Below are 17876 nucleotides of genomic sequence, written 5' to 3'. Positions count from 1 at the left end.
TGCATTTTCTAAATGGATTTGTTTTTATATTGTATATTCCAGATATGTGTCCTTTGGTAGCTTGTCTTTTCATCATTTTATCAGGGTTTTTCGCAGAGCAAATTTCCAATTTTAATGAAGTCTAGGTATCAATTTAAAAATTTTTTTATGCATCATGCATTTGGTGTTATGTCTAAGAACTCTTCACTAAGCCCTAGTTCTCAAATATTTTTCTCCTGTATTTTCTTCTAAAAAGTCTCATCATTTCACATTTTACATTTAAATCTATGATCCATCCATTTGGGTTTAAGTTTTGTGTAAAATGGGAAGTTTAGCTATAAGTTTACTTTTTTACTGGTTGATACCCAGTTGCTCCAACACTAGTTGTTGGAAAAGCTCCTCTTCCTTCATGAATTACTTTTGCAACTTTGTCAAAAATTAGTTGGCCATACTTGTGTGGGGCTATTATGGTTTGTCTATTCTCTTCCATGGATTTATATGTCTGTCCTCCACCAATACTACACAGTCTTGATTTCTGTATCTATATTTTTAAAAGTCTTGAAATTAGGGAAAAGTTATTCTCCCATTAGTCTTTGTCAGAATTATTTTAGTTATTGTAGCTCTTTTGCCTTTCCATATAAATTTTAGAATACTCTTGCTTCTCTTTGTAAAAATTCTTACAGAGACTTGATAGGAATTATGTTAAATCTATATATAAATTTGGGGAGAATTGACATCTTTACTAGGAGCCTTTGGGCCCATGAACATGGATTGTTTCTCCATTTATTTAGAGCTTTGATTTTTTTTCATCAACAGTTTGTAGTTTTCAGCATGTAAGTTGACAAACTCAAAATAAAATAAATCTCTAAATTAACATTTATTTAGGAATCACAGAATTGCAATTTAGGGCATACATACAGACCATGGTGGTCTTCTGTATGTCCCAGGAACAAACAGAAGGTTGGGCATTTTATTAGAAAGAGAAATGTTATGTAATGTTTTGAAGAAACATTGACACTAGAAAAGCTTTTGGAAGCTGGCAATCTCTGATTGGTGAATGAGTGGCAGGAAAACTGGTCTTAGAGTCACAGCAGGTCGTTTCAGCAGCTACTCGGTGAAACTGGTCTTAGGGCTAGAGCAGGCCATTTCAGCATCTGGGCTTGTGGAAAATTCAATTATTGGAGCGGGTGCTATGTGCCCTGAGTGATTCCCCCCTCCCCTGCCCAGCCCCTCCTCTCTGACCTACTTAGGTATGACAAGAATGACCCAATTTGTGTAATCAACTTTCAGAGTCCTATACATATTCTTTTAGATTTACACCTAAGTTTTTTTTAAACAACTATAAATTGTATATTTTCATTTCAGTTCCTATGTGTTTATTGTTAGTATTTTGGAATACTATTGACCTTTTAAGTGCATTCACACTGTTTTGCATCTACAAAATTTTACCATCTTGCAAAACAAACTCTGTGACTGATTAGACAATAAATCTCCATTATTCCCATCTCCAGCTCCTGGCAACCACCATTCTACTTTCTGTCTCTATAAATTTGACTTCTCTAAGTACCAAAAATTAGTAGTGTCATACAGTATTTTTTGTGACTGGTTTATTTCACTTAGCATAATTTCTATAAGATTCATCCATGTTGTAGCATATGTTAGAATTTTACCTCTTTTAAAGGTTGTATGTATATATCACTAATTGTTTATCCGTTCATCCATTGGGTTGCTTCACCTTTTGGCTATTGTGAATGATGCTGCTATGACCGTGGGTGTACAAATAACTGTTCATGTTCTTGCTTTGATTTCTTTTGTATATACTCCTAGAAATGAGATTGGTGGGTCATATGGTAATGCCATTTTTGATTTCCCAAAGGACATAGCAACTGCCCCATTTTACATTCCCACCAGTAGTGCACAAGATTTCCCATTTCTCCATATCCTCACCAACACTTACAGTAGCCATCCTAATGAGTAAGAGTTGTGGGTTTGATGTACATTTCCCTAAATGATTAATGTTGTTGATCACCTTTTCATGTGCTTATTGGCCATTTGTATGTCTTCTTTGGCGAAGAAACTTAGTTCTCTAAATATGATGGATATTAATTTTATCAGATGTGATTGCAATGCAGCTAGTTTCTATGTGGTGATCTTGTATACTTTTACTTCACTGAACTTGTGTAGTTCTTGGAGGGTCGTTGAGATTTTCTACATAGAATATCATGTCATCTGCAAATAGAAATGGTTTTATTTCTTCCTTTACAGTCTGTCTGCCTTTTAGTTTTTTTCTTGCCTTATTGCACTGGCCAAAACTTCTAGTACTATTTTGAATAAAAATGATGAAAGGAGACACCTTACTTTTTTTCTGATCTTAGGGGGAAAGCATTCAGTCTCTCACCTTTAAGATATTAGCTATAGGGCTTTTGTAGATGTTTTTTTATCAAGTTGAAGACGTTCCCCTCCACTCCTCGTTTTCTGAGAGTTTTTATCGTGAGTGGTTGCTGAATTGTGTCAGGTGATTTTTCTTCTTTAAACTGTTAATATGGTGGATAGCATTGATTTGGTCTTTAATACTGAACCAGCCTTGAATTCTTGAAATAAGCCCTGCTGGTCATGGTGTGTAATTCTTCTGTATGTTACTGAGTTCTGTTTTCTAGTATTTTGTTAAGGACTTCTACATCTGTGTTCATAAGGGCATACTGGTTTTTGGTTCTGTCTTTTTGTACTGTCTTTGTCTAGTTTGGATTTCCTCCTCTTTTATTCTCCGAAAGGGATTGTGTGGAATGGGTTTTATTTCTTTAAATGTTTGTTAGAATTTTCCAGGCCCTTCTGGAGCATGAACGAGTGGTGGAAGCCTCATTGTCTCTATGCCATCTGGGAATGGAGATTTTCAGATTTTTAATTATAAATTTCTTCACTCTTTATAGGGCACTTGTCCATTTCATATTGGCTGAATTATGGCAGTTTGTGTTTTTTGAGATTATTGTCTAGGAGGTTTTTTGTTTTTGTTTTGCTTTTTGTGTAGGCCGCCCCTTTCCTGGTACTTTGGCTAGAGGGAGCCAAAAATCCCCAAATTTCGGGGATTTTTTAGTCTGTGTGTGTTGGCTTTTCAGAGTTGCCAACTTTTTCAGTGTTTTGCCGGGAATAGATGAGGCAAAAAGAAAACCCAGGGAGTTTATCACTGTGTCACTCCTCAAGTCTCAGAATCCTCAGTTGGATTACCGTCTTCTCTCACTTTTCAGAGTCTTTGTAGGGTTGTTTGATATATAATGTCCTGAGTTTCCAGTTGTACTTAGTAGGGAGGATAGGGAAAAGTAGGTCTCCGTCATCTTCCTGGAGTGGAAGGCCCCGTGTCTTATGGTTGCCTGCTAGTTAGGAATGCATAAACTATCACCCTTATTTTAGCTGTGCACGTCTGACTCCACCATGAAGAATATTAAGCATGTCGCAGATAGTTAATATTTGAGAGCTAATTGAGAAAATCTAAAATTAATTTACTGCCTGGTAAAACTTGAACCTTATAAAATCTGATCCAAGTTTTACAAAAGGCTTATTTGTATCATTCTAATACTGCTTACTATAATAACTTCCAGAGACTTTATGGCAGGCAGTTTTAGGTTTAAAAATTCAAAGAAGGAAACCAAGTTTTACAAGAGTAAAGCTGTCAGAATAATAGAGACAATTATAATATATGATATCACCATGGCAGTCTCCTACTCCTGATCTTCTGAAATTGATATTTAAGGGACCATCAATATCTGTCTTCCTCCTTCTCCCTTTTTAACCTATTGTTAATCTATTGGTTTTTTTAGCCCCCACAGATTCACTTTATCAAATTGCCAATAAAATTAAATGGAAGTCTGCTAACGTCTAATACTAAAATAGTGAATCAGAATATTGCACTAAGATATAAAGTGACAACCGAGGTTATTTTGTATATTCTTATTGCATCTGAGTGTCATTCTGTCTAATTTGAAGCCTTAGTGGGAGCAGAAATGAAAAATCCCCACATGAATGTGGCAGTTTGGGAGTTTTCTTGCTACATTCTTGGTTTGTTAGTAATTTTCTGTCCTGGAGCATTATTTTTAAAGCCAAGTGGCAATAAATTGTTAATACACCCTTAGATTTGTGCACTGATATTTTTTAAGGCTTTGTATATGTCTGAATATATGATGCGGATTTTTTCCACATCATTATTTATCTGTAGGCCCCACTCGCACAGTCTAATTGTTCTGCAGTATATTCTGAACGTCAGCATAGTTTAAACCTCCCCACGATTTGAATATGTAGCCAGGGCTGGGAATCACTGCAGTGGAATTGAGCTTACTGTGTTTCTTACGTATTTTCTTTGAGAGTCTGGCAGAGCTTTTTTTCTTCTGCCTCCTTGACCATACATTTGTACTGAAGGGTGGATGAACCCTCAGAGGTGACTTCTCATTGAGGGGTAGGTCCTGGCCTGTGGCCAGCACTACCTGGGGGACTCTGCACCTTCAGAAGCTCCTTCCTCTGTTTCCAGCAGGAAGTGAGCCAGAGAGAACACAGTAAGCAGTGCCCTGCCAGCGACCTCCCTGTTCTGTCTACCCAGCTTTGGCCCACAGTGGCAAATGGTAAAAGCAGCAGTAAGCACTCTCTTTCAATGAAGTCTGATGGACAGAAGTGTTGAGTTCTTGGTGGTTCTAAAAAAGTGGCACTACTTGGAGATCGACAGTAATGATAGCCCTGCTATCCATCTTTAGCACCCACCTTATGCCAGACACTTCATATTTATTCTCCAGCACTTTAACTCTCTAGACAACAGTTTTACTAGAAGCAGCAACACATGAGTGATTATATGCCTGTTATTAGTGATGATTTGATGTGGAAAGTCACAGTTCTACAGCACATTCCAGTAAATGTGCAGGTAGCATACACATCTCTGCCCCTCACTCTGCACAGATAAGCAGAGTCGCCTTCAGCAAAGCATAAACTCAGAAAACCTTGAGGTTCAGTAGGGAGGCTTTGGGCTCTTTTTCTGTGTAACCGATTTAAAATTTTTTAATTATGTTAGCTATTTAGACATACAATTTATGTAGTTATAATTAAGTCATACCAAAAATATTCTGTGGCTTGTTTTTTACATTAAAATTAGGATAGCTTGAAAATCATTCCCCATTGTTACCTAAAGAACTTCCTCAATCTTTTTTTTTTTTTTTTTGCAGGAACCGGTACAGACAAGGTCTTGATATGTTGCCTGGGCTGGTCTCAAATTCCTGGCTTCAAGCAATTCTCTTGTCTTGGCGTCCCAAAGGGTTGGGATTACATGTATGAGCCACTGTGCCCAGCCTTTGTAAAAATAAATCATATCTTATCATAGTTGTAGATTTATAGAAAAATGGCAAAGGTATAGTGTGGAACATTCTCATTATCCCACACCCAGCTTCCCCTGTTGTTAATGGCTTACATTTTTTTTAATTAGTTGACTTTTTTTTTTTTTAACAGCTTTAGGTTCACAGAAGAATTGAGCAGAAAGCTCAATTGCCCTCCATCGCCCTTCCCTGAGCCCCCCATCATTAACATCTCACATTGGTGTGCTACATTTGTTACAGTTGATGAGCCAATATTGATCCATTATTGTTAACTAAGGTCCATTGTTTGCATTAGGATATGTTCTTTTTATTTTATTTTTTCAAGACAGGGTCTTGCTGTGTCGCTCCGGAGTGCAGTGGCACAGTCACAGCTCAATGCAACCTCTACCTCCTGGGTTCAAGCAATTCTTGTGCCTCAGCCTCCCAAGTAGCTGGGACTACAGGCGTGCGCCACAGTGCTCGGCTAATTTTTGTATTTTTAGTAGAGTGGAGGTTTCTCCATGTTGGCCAGGCTGGTCTCAAACTCCTGGCCTCAAGTGATCTGCCCACCTCAGCCTCCCAAAGTGCTGGGATTACAGGTGTGAGCCACTGCGCCCGGTTGGGTATGTTCTTTGTGTTGTCCGTTCTCTGGGTTTTGACAAGTGCCTAATGACATGTATGACGTGTATCCTACAGAGGAGTTTCATGGGCCTAGAAGTCTCCTGTGCTGCATCTGTTCATCCCTCCCTCCCGCATCTCCATCCTCTGGCAACCCCTGATTCTTTTACTGTCTACATAGTTTTACCTTTTCCAGAATGTCATAAAATTGGAAACCAACAGTAATATAGCCTCTTCAGATTGGCTTTCTTCATTAAATGCATTTAAAGTTCCCCCATATCTTTATGTGGCTTGATAATTCATTTCTTTTTATTGCTGCGTAATATTCTGTCAGGTATAGTACCAGAGTTGATCTGTTTACCTATTGAAGGACATGTTTGTTGTTTCCACTTGTTGGCAATTATGACTAAAGCTGCTGTAAACATTTTTTGTGTATTTTTGTATAGACATAAGTTTTCAATTCATCTGGATCAATACCAAGAAGCGCAATTACTAGATCATATGGTTATTGCATACTACATTACTGATAATAAGTCTCCACTTTGGCGTACTTTTAGGTTTTCAATTTTGCTATCATAAACCATACCCTTAAGTATACATCCTTTTGCATATATACTAATGTTTTCATAGGACAGATTCCTAAAAGTGGGATTGCTCTGATAAAAACAATGTGAATTTGCCTCTAAAAGGCAAATTGTACACTGTAGTATCCTACCCTCACGTCATATGCAGTAAGTCTTCAGTTAACATCATCAATAGGTTCTTGGAAAAGGTGACTTTAAGCGAACTAATGTATAATGAAATCAATTTTATCATAGGTTTAATTGATATAAACAAGAGTTAAGTTCCTACAGAATATTTCTGGTCACAAAAGTATGACCAAATTTCTAAAAACTGAAACGCTTCTAATATTAAACATTGAAATAAATGTGAGCTATATGTACATTTAAGATTTGTAAAAGCTAGTAAGATAATTATTTACCTGTGATGCCAGTTCCAAGTATCAAGGGACCGGAGCCTATCCCCGTAGCTCAGGGCACAAAGTGGAACCAGTCCTCAACAGGACGCCATCCCCTCGCAGGGCACACGCACACTCACCAAGCTCACTCACACTGGGACCATTTAGACCCACCAGTTCACCAAATATGCACATCTTTGGGATGTGGCAGGAAACTGGAGTACCTTGAGAAAATCCACACAGACACGGGGGTGGGGGTGGGCAGATGCCACACAGTGGCCCTGGCAGGAGATGCATTTTTTTTCATCAATGTTACAGTGAAGCGGCCAGTGTAACAACTTTGTTTGAGAACCTGCTGTAGTATTATCAAGTCTCCTGAGGATTTGGAGGCCAGACTTAAACATGGTCATTGAATCTACACATGGTAATTGAATCCACAGCATAGGTGCAATTTTCTAGGGAGAAAGTGTAGAGCAATGAGAGGAGGACCTAGAAAAGGACACTACGTAGCTTCCAACATTTAATAGGTAAAGAAGGGAGAAGTCAGTCAATGAAAAAGGATTGCCCTGGGGCAAGAGAAAACCCAGGATAAATAGTGTCAGGAAAGCTGAAGGCAGAGTGGGTTTCAAGGAGGATGACCTGGTTTTCTGATACGCTTTGCTGAAGGTGACGAAGACAGAAACGTATCCATTTTATTTGAGAACAAGGGGACAACTTTGACTTCAGTGAACAGAGTGAAGGTGACTGGGCCAAGATACACTTTAAAATAGATTGTAGAGTGAGTGGGAGATGAGGGAATGGCCATTAAGTAAATGCTCTTTAGAGAAGGAAAGAAAAATAGAATTAAGATAACTGGAGGATGAGTAGGGGATCACAGAGAGTTTGTTTGTCCCAGATGGCAGTCTTAAGCTTTTGTAAAAGTTAGTGAAAAGGAACTAATATAGAGAAAAAATCGATTATACATGATACTGTAATTTACAGAGATTATATACAGATTGGGCTGAGACCAGGAATGGGGAAGAGGATGGATTTCTAGATTGGGACTTGTGGCAATGTAAAAAAAGGAGTTTGGGAGGCAGGGCTAGGGAGGTCGGAAAGGGGATCCTCTTCAGAGATTAGAGCACCCTAAATTTCCCAGAAAATTGGGGTTATACCACAGGCATGCCTTAGAGATATTATGTGTTCGGCTCTAGATCACTGCTATAAAGCAAGTCACACAAATTATTTGATTTCCCAGTGCATATAAAAGTCATGTTTACATTATGCTGTAGTCTATTAAGTGCACAATAGCATTATGTTGGAAAAAAAAAAACTATCATACATAGCTTAATTTAAAAGTGCTTTATTGCTAAAAAATGCTAGTGATCATCTGAGCCTTCAGTGAATCATAATGTTTTTGCTGATAAAGAGTTTTGCCTTGATGTTGACAGCTGCTGACTAATCACAGGGTAGTGCTTGCTGAAGGTTGATATATGTCTTTGGTGTTGCTGTAAAGGAGTATCTGAGGCTGGGTAGTTTATAAAGAGGAGGTTTATTTGGCTCAGGGTTCTGCAGGCTGTGCATGAAGCTTGGCACTGGCACCTGCTCAGCTTCTGATGAGGGCCTCAAGCTGCTCCCACCCGTGGTGGAAGTCAGAGCAGAGCCATGGCATGTGCGGGGATCACATGGCAAGAGAGGAAGCAAGAGAGAGGAGAGGAAGGTGGCAGGCTCTTCTTACCAACCAGCTCTTGTGGGAACTAATAGAATAAGAACTCGCCTCCCCTGCTCCAGGTCATTAATCTGTTAATGAGGGATCCACCCCCATGACCCAAACACCTCCCACTGGGCTCCACCTCCAACATTGGACATCAAATTTCAACATGATATTTGGGAGGACAAACATATGAATTATAGCAGGGTGGCTGTGGCAATTTCTTAAAATAAGACAACAAAGAACTGTACTGCATCAGTTAACTCTTCCATTCACAAAAGAGTTCTCTGTAGCATGCAGTGCTGTTTGATAGCAGTAGAACTTCTTTCAGAATTGGAGTCAGTCTTCTCAGATCATGCTGCTGATTTATCAACTAAGTTTGTCTAATGTTCTTTAAGTTTTTTGTTGTCATTTCAACCATATTTGCAGCATCTTCACCAGAGGTAGATTTTGTCTCAAGCAATCACTTTCTTTGCTCTTCCATAAGAAACAACTCCTCCTCCATGCAAGTTTTATCATGAGATTGCAGCATTTTGTGACATCTTCAGACTCCACTTCTATTTCTAATTGTACTGTTTTGACTGCAGCTTCAGTAACTTCCTCCACTGAATTCTCAGACCCCTCCAAATCATCCATGAGGTTTGGAATCAACTTCGTCCAAATGTCTGTTAATGTTGATAGTTTGACTTCCTCCCATGAATAATACATGTTCTGAATGGCATTTAGAATGGTGGATCCTTTCCAGAAGGTTTTCTATTTACTTTGCCCAGATCTATCAGAGGAATCACTTTTATGGTAGCTATAGCCTTATGAAATGTATTTCTTAACTAGTAAGACTTGAAAATGGAAAATACTCCTTGATCCATGGGCTTCAGAATGGTTATTGTGTTAGCAGGCATGAAAACAACACTGGTCTTGTATAACTTCATCGGAACTCTTGGGTAACCAGGCACATTGCCAGTGAGCAGTATTTGGTAAGGAATCAGAAAAACTGAGCAGTAGGTCTCAACAGTGGGCTTAAAATATTCAGTAAAATATGCTGCAAAGAGAACTGTTCTGTAAACAGATGTGCTGTCATCTAGGCTTTGTTGTTCCATTTATAAAGCACAAAATTTACCATAATTCTTAAGGACCCTTGTGTTTTCAGTATGATTAATGAGCATTGGCTTCAACTTAAAGTCACCTGCTGTGAAAATCCTAGATGGCAGCTTCTTCCAGTAGAAGACTGTTTCATCTGCATTGAAAATCTCTTGTTTAGTGTAGCCACCTTCTTGATGATCTTGGCTAGATCTTCAGGGTAACTTGCTATAGCTTCTATATTAGCACTTGCTGCTTCACCTTATACTTTTTTTTTTCTTTTTTTTTTTTGAGACGGAGTCCCACTCTGTTGCCCAGGCTGGAGTGCAGTGGTGCAGTCTCGGCCCACTGCAAGCTCTGCCTCCTGGGTTCACGCCAATCTCCTGCCTCAGCCTCCCAAGTAGCTGGGACTACAGGTGCCCGCCACCACACCTGGCTAATTTTTTTTTATTTTTAGTAGAGACAGGGTTTCACCGTGTTAGCCGGGATGGTCTCAATCTCCTGACCTTGTGATCCACCTGCCTCAGCCCCCCAAAGTGCTGGGATTACAGGCGTCAGCCACTATGCCCGGCTGGCTTCACCTGGTACTTTTATGGAGATGGCTTCTTTCCTTAAACCTCATGAATCAATCTCTCCTAGCTTCCGCCTTTTCTTCTGCTATGTCCTTACCTCTCAGCCTTTAGAGAATTGAAGAGAGTTAGGGTCTTGCTCTGAATTAGGCATTGAGTTAAGAGAATGTTGTGGCTGGTTTGATCTTCTATCCAGATCACTAAGACTTTCTCCATATCAGCAATAAGGCTGTTTTACTTATGATTTGTGTGTTCACTGGAATAGCACTTTTTATTTCTGTGAAGAACTTTTCTTTTGTATTTGCAACTTGGCCGTTTGGCACAAGAGCCATCAGTCTGTCTCAGCTTTCAGTGTGCCTTCATCACCATGTTTAATCATTTCTAGCCTTTAATTTAAAGTGAGAGACTTGCAACACTTAGAGGCCTTTTAGGGTTTTTAATTGGCCTAATTTCAATATTGTTGTGTTTCAGGAAATAGGGAGGCCCAAGGAGAGGGAGAAAGACAGCAGAAGGGCAGGTCTGTGGGGCAGTCAGAATACACACAGCATTTATCAATTAAGTTTGCCATCTTACATGGGCACAGTTTGTGATACCCCAAACCAATTACAGTAGTTAACATCAGTGATTACTGATCATAGATCACCATAACAGATATAATAATAATGAGAAAATTTGAAATATTGGGAAAATTGCCAAAATGTGACATGATAAACCAAGTAAACACATACTCTTGGGAAAATGGCACCTATTCTCAATGCAGGGTTGCCACAGATCTTTAATTTGTAAAAACAAACAAACAAACAAACAAAAAAACCCTCAATATCTGAGAAGCACACTAAAGTCCAGCAAAATAACGTATGGTTATATTTCCTCCAGTAGAGCCTGTCTCCACAGAAAGCCAATACTATTGTAAGGAAAGTGAATTTGTATTTGCCCCTAAGATTAATACTATAATTTCTAATTTAATTTTATGCTCCAGGAAATTTTCAGAGGTATTGCTACTTAAAGGTATTTTTAGAAGTCTCTAGCTTAATTCTTTTGGAAAGAATCAAAGATCAACTCAATGCCAAATTCATTCTTTGGAAATTAGTCTTATGACTCCCTTTCATTGTAAATGGGAATTTGGCTTTGTGACCTAAAGAGGTCGCCTGTCCATTTACCATCATGGTAATAGCTTAATAGCTTTTGTGACCTGTGAAATATGGTAGAATTTAAAGCTATTGATTTAAAACAAAAAACTTATAGGCAAACTGAACATAATAGATCCTAAGATGAACTGATTCAATGTATTTGATAATTTAAAAAAAATTATTAGCTACACATATACATACTTATATTAAGTATAGTACCTTCTTTGTTCTTTTCTCAGGACTCTATCCTATTTAACATTTTTATTTTTATTTTGATAGCCACATTTCCGTTACTGTGCAACTGGTAAGGATCTCTTAACATGTCAGAAGAAAAGAAACAATATGAAAATACTTCAGTAGGCTGGGGTGATGGGAATATGTCAGAACAAAATTTAACAATGAGAAAAGTACAAATGCCATGCTTGGGTTCCAGAATACACACAAATAGGAGGGAATATGATGGGAAGGTGAAGAACACAGTTTAGCACTAGCATTTTCGTATGGTTTGGCTCTGTGTCCCCACCCAAATGTCATCTTGTAGCTCCCATAATTCTCACATGTTGTGGGAGGGACCCAGTGGGAGTGAATGATTGAATTATGGAGGCAAGTCTTTCCTGTACTGTTTTTGTGGTAGTGAATGGGTCTCACAAAATCTGATGGTTTTAAAAATGGGAGTTGCCCTGCACAAGCTCTCTTTGCTGCCATCATCCATGTAAGATGTGACTTGCTCCTCCTTGCCTTCCACCATGATTGTGAGGCTTCCCCAGTCATGTGGAACTGTAAGTCCAATTAAACCTCTTTTTTTGTAAATTGCCCAGTCTCAGGTATGTCTTTATCAGCAGCCTGAAAATGGACTAATACAGTAAATTGGTACCAGGAGTGGGGTGCTGCTGAAAAGCTACCCTAAAATGTGGAAGCAACTTTGGAACTGGGCAACAGGCAGAGGTTGGAACAGTTTGTAGGGCTCAGAAGAAGACAGGAAAATGTGGGAAAGTTTGGAACTTCCTAGAGATTTGTTGGATGGCTTTGACCAAAGGCCCGAAAGCCATATGGACAATAAGGACCAGGCTGAGGTGGTCTCAAATGGAGATGAGAAACTCGTTGGGAACTGGAGCAAAGGTGACTCTTGTTATGTTTTAGCAAAGAGACTGGCGGAATTTTCTCCCTGCCCTAGAGATTTGTGGAACTTTGAACTTGAGAGAGGTGATTTAGGGTATCTGGCAGAAGAAATTTCTAAGCATCCAAGCATTGAAGAGGTGACTTGGGTGCTGTTAAAGGCATTCAGTTTTATAACGGAAGCAGAGCATAAAAGTTTGGAAAATTTGCAGCCTGACAATACAATAGAAAAGAAAATCCCATTTTCTGAGGAGAATTCAAGCTGCTTGCAGAAATTTGCGTAAGTAACGAGGAGTGGAATGTTAATCTCCAAGACGGTGGGGGAAAATATCTCCAGGTTATGCCAGAGGTCTTCATGGCAGCCCCTCCCATCACAGGCCTGGAGACCTAGGAGGAAAAAGTGGTTTTATGGGCTGGGCCCAGGGTCCCTGTGCTGTGTACAGCCTAGGGACTTGGTGTCCTGCATCTCAGCCACTCCAGCTGTGACTAAAAGTGGCCAAGGTAGAGCTCAGGCTGTTGCTTCAGTGGGTAGAAGCCCCAAGCCTTGGCAGCTTCCACATGGTGTTGAGCCTGTGGGTGCACAGAAGTCAAGAACTGGGGTTTGGGAACCTCTGCCTAGATTTCAGAAGATGTGTGGAAATGCCTGGATGCCCAGGCAAAAGTTTGCTGCAGGAGTGGGGCCCTCATGGAGAACCTCTGCTAGGGCAGTGAAGAAGGGAAAGGTGGCATTGGAGCCCTCCCACAGAGTCTGTACTGGGACATCGCTGGGTGGGGCTGTGAGAAGAGAGGGTCACTGTCCTCCAGACCCCAGAATGGCAGATCTACCAACAGCCTGCACTGTGCACCTGGAAAAGCTGCAGACACTCAATGCTAGCCCGTGAAAGCAGCAAGGAGGGAGGCTATACCCTGAAAAGCCACAGGGGCGGAGCTCCCCAAGACCATGGGAACCCACCTCTTGTATCAGAGTGACCTGGATGCGAGGCATGGAGTCAAAGGAGATCATTTTGGAACTTTAGGATTTGACTGCCCTGCTGGATTTTGGACTTGCATGGGACCTGTAGCCCTTTTGTTTTGGCCAATTTCTCCCATTTGGAACGGCTATATTTACCTAATGCCTGTACCCCCATTGTATCTAGGAAGTAACTTAGTTTTGATTCTACAGGCTCATAGGCAGAAGGGATTTGCCTTGTCTCAGATGAGACTTTGGACTTGGACTTTGGGGTAAATTCTGAAATGAGTTGAGATGTTGGGGGACTGTTGGGAAGGCATAATTGGTTTGAAAATGTGAAGATACGAGATTTGGGAGAAGCCAGAGGCGGAATGATATGGTTTGGCTCTGTGTCCCCACCCAAATCTCATCTTGTAGCTCCCATAATTCCCATGTGTTTTGGGAGGGACCCAGTGGTGAGTTATGGGGGTGGGTCTTTCCCATGCTGGTCTTATGATAGTGAATGGGTCTCATGAGATCTGGTGGTTTTAAAAATGGGAGTTGCCCTGCACAAGCTCTCTTTGCCTGCCACCATCCATGTAAGATGTGACTTTGCTCCTCCTTGCCTTCTGACATGACTGTGAGACTTCCCCAGCCACATGGAACTGTGAGCCCAATTAAGCCTCTTTCTTTTGTAAATTGCCCAGTCTTTGGTATGTCTTTATCAGCAGTGTAAAAACGGACTAATACACATCATTTTTTATTTTTAAATTTCAAATTTACAGGAAAATGACAAGAATAATACAAAGAACATATGCATACCCTTCACTCAGACTCCCCAGTTGTTAACGTGTTACCACATTTGCCTTATCACTTTTTCTGTTTTACTCTGTATTTTTTTCTAAACCATTTGAGAATAAGTTTCTGATATATTGCACCACTGTCCTTCAGTATCCCAGTGTGTATTAGCTGAAAACAAGGACACTTTTTTTTACATTACTAGACATGGCCATCAAAACCAGGAAAGTAACATTGAGATGTTGTTACCATCTAATCCACACACCCTGTACAAGTGTTACAGATTTTCCCTGTAATGTCCTTTATAGCACAAAAATGCATACACACATACACAAGCCTATGTTACTTTTCTCTCTTTTTTTTAGACCTAAGGTTCAAATGAGGATCCTGTGTTACATTTATTGTTGTGTCTTTTTAGGCCCCTTTTGTCTAGAACAATACCATAGTATATCCTTGTCTTTTGTTACCTCGATATTTTTGAAGAGTCCAGTCACTTTGTAGTTTTTCATTTGTGTTCATCAAGTATTTCTTTGTAATTAGATTCAGGTCACATAGCTTTGGCAAGAACACCCTAGAAGTGATGCTGGGTTTGTATTGCATCATATCAGGAGGTGTACAGTGTTAATTCATCTCTGTACTGTGACTTGAATTTTTATCACTTGGGAAAGTGGAATGTACCAGGTTTCTCCACTGTAAAGTCGATAAGTATTTTGTACATGTTAATAAGTAATTGGTAAATATTTTGTAGAAAGCTGTCCTGAGACGGTGTAAATATCCTATTGTGTCAGACTTATATCTACTGGTTTTTACATCCATTGACGATTCTTGCCTCAATCACTTATTACTGAGATGGCTGCCAAATGATGATTTTCTAATTCTATCACTACTTCTACTTTTATTAGTTGGCATTCTACAATAAGGAAAAGCAGTCCTCTTTCCCTGTTTGTTGTTTATATTGACTCACGGAATCTCATTCTAATCAATGTGTTATAAAATTGTTACTTATTTTGAATGCTCAAATTGTCTCAGATTTGGCCAGTAGGAGCCTTTTCAGGGTGACTCATGTTTTCTTTTGACGAGTCCCCATCATTTTTTGAGCACTTCCTTTCTGGCACAAAATATTTCAGACTCATCTTATACTTTCTCTGACTCAGTTCTATAATTAGTCACGTCTCCAAGGAGCCCTAGTTATTTTTTGTGAAGAGTAATATTCAGAATACAAGATGTGAGTAATAAGTATGCTCATTGCTACTGGGGTTTCATTGCTTCTAAGCCCTCTCAGCAGACAGATCTAGGCAATACATGTGAGTTTATACACATGCATTTATATCTACCTGTGTATCTGTATGTCTATATCAGGGTATAAAAGTCATGGGTTTTCACCAGTATCTGGAATTTTAATCCAGCACAACAGTTTGTTCTAGTCTTCTCCTTTTCCATACTTGTAGCTCCATTCTCTGACTGAGAAATCTGGCCTCCCCATTTTCTCAGTATATTTATTTATATGCTCAGTTCCCTTGTATGTAACTAATTTCTTGACCACATGGGCCAGAATTGGCCCAGTCCTGCCAGCCTGAACTCACAAATGTCTCTTTGGCCCAGCCCCAGCACATAAACCAAATTCCCTCTCATCTTTGAGAAATTCTGTAATAGCATGTTTTAATTTACGTTTCTTTCATTATATTCTATGAGTTTTTAAGCCTCGCCTTTATTAGGATAAAGATAAACAGTGAAATAGGAAGTGTCTAAGATGAGTATTTAGGGGTCAAAACATAGAATAGAAATTTGAGAGTCCTTATTCATCATCATAAGAGATTTTGTTAGCATTTTACTTGGCCAGTATTTACAGATCCTACCAGCAGTATATGTGCTGAGGTGATAAAGTTGATGTGATTTTTTTGTATGCAATTGCCTGATTTTTGCATTCTTTCTGCTTTTCTCTGGTGACCTTTTACTGGACTTTGATACCAAATGACCATAATATCAAAATTAACCTGGAGTTCTTTCTGGCTAGAATCATCTTGATAAATTATATAATTTATATTTTGTTATGTGACTTTTGGGAGCCAATGTTGTTTTTAATCAACATATCATGAGTTTAACTAAATTGCATAGATTTTTTTCCTTTGAAAAATTATATTTTAGCCATGCCAGTTCAGCAAGAAAATGAAATAAAAGGCATTCAGATTGGAAAGGAAGAAGAAACACTGTCTCTATTCTCAGATGACATGACCTTGTACATAGAAAATCCTAAAGAATGTAAAGAACTATCAAATAAAATGAGTTCAGCATACACAGAAATCAATTTTATCCTACACACTTAAACAGTGAGCAATTTAAAAATGAAATTATCAACAGTTGCGTTTACAACAGCATTAAAATAGAATTGTTAGGAATAAATTTAACAGAGCAATGCAAAAATTATATTCTGGAAAATACAAAACATTGTTAAAAGAAATTACAGAAGACCTAAATAAGTGAAGAAAACATCCCATGTCCATGGATCAGGAGACTTAATATTGTTAAGATGGTAGTACTCCTCAAATTCATTTACAGATTCAGAGCAGCGATCTATTAAAATCCCAGCTGGCTTCCCTGCAGAAACTGACCATCATAAAATTCACATGGAAATGAAAGGAACCCAGGATAGCCAAAACAATCTTTAAAAAGAATAATAAAGTTAACACTGTGTGGTCCTGGCATGCAGGTAGACATACAGATCTGTGGACTAGAGTTGAGAGTCCAGAAATAAACCCTCATGTTTATGGTCAGTTAGTTTTCAAAAAGGATGCCAAGACAATTCAGTGAAAAGGATACAGCCTTTCAACAAATGGTCCTGCGTCTTTCAAAAAAATGAAATTGGCCCCCTACTTCACACCATATACAAAAATTAAAATGGGTTGGACCTAAATGTAAGAGCTAAAACTATAAAATTCGTAGAAATGCCAGGTGCGGTGGCTCACGCCTGTAATCCCAGCACTTTGGGAGGCTAGGGCAGGCAGATCACGAGGTCAGGAGATCGAGACCGTCATGGCTAACATGGTGAAACCCTGTGTCTACTAAAAATACAAAAATTAGCCAGGCGTGGTGGCGGGTGCCTGTAGTCCCAGCTACTCGGGAGGCTGAGGCAGGAGAATGGCATGAACCCGGAAGGCGGAGCTTGCAGTGAGCCGAGGTTGCGCCACTGCACTCCAGCCTGGGCGACAGAGGGAGACTGCATCTCAAAAAAAAAAAAAAAAAACCTTAGAAATATAAATTGGAGTAAATCTTTTTTTTTTTTTTGAGACAGAGTCTCACTCTGTCGCCCAGGCTGGCGTGCAGTGGCGCAACCTCGGCTCACTGCAAGCTCTGCCTCCTGGGTTCATGCCATTCTCCTACCTCAGCCTCCCTAGTAGCTGGGACTACAGGCGGCCGCCACCGTGCCTGGCTAATTTTTTTGTATTTTTTTAGTAGAGACGGGGTTTCACCCTGTTAGCCAGGATGGTCTCGATTTCCTGACCTCACGATCCGCGCGCCTCAGCCTCCCAAAGTGCTGGGATTACAGGTGGGAGCCACCACGCCCGGCCACATTGGAGTAAATCTTCATCACCTTGCACTGGGCAGTGTTTTCTTAGATATGATACAAAAAGCACAGGCAACAAAAGAAAAAAAATTGATAAATTGGACTTTATCAAAATTTAAAACTTTTG

General features: G+C 39.6%; 1 protein-coding gene across 44 annotated transcripts in view; it reads left to right on the top strand.

Annotated features, from left to right (window-relative positions):
• ATE1 (arginyltransferase 1) overlaps positions 1-17876 on the top strand; it is a 187536-nt gene that overhangs the window by 158307 nt on the left and 11353 nt on the right. For 11 of the 44 annotated variants that reach the window (XM_063782213.1, XM_063782197.1, XM_063782198.1 and 8 more), the window contains one exon: positions 5178-6200. The exons of 27 other annotated variants lie outside the window; for them this stretch is intronic. In XM_063782213.1, the coding sequence (XP_063638283.1) occupies positions 5178-5332 (155 nt within the window). In that variant the 3' untranslated portion in view covers positions 5333-6200. Of the gene's footprint in view, positions 1-5177; positions 6201-17876 lie in introns of those variants that run through there. 6 more of the 44 variants (XR_010147045.1, XM_054660554.2, XM_054660555.2 and 3 more) reach the window with 1 other exon arrangement.

This window comes from Pan troglodytes, chromosome 8, assembly GCF_028858775.2.
Source record: "Pan troglodytes isolate AG18354 chromosome 8, NHGRI_mPanTro3-v2.0_pri, whole genome shotgun sequence".
In the NCBI taxonomy this organism is placed as follows: domain Eukaryota; kingdom Metazoa; phylum Chordata; class Mammalia; order Primates; family Hominidae; genus Pan; species Pan troglodytes.
The sequence above is the reverse complement of the archived record's forward strand: the minus strand, read 5'-3'. Positions and strand labels throughout refer to the sequence as shown.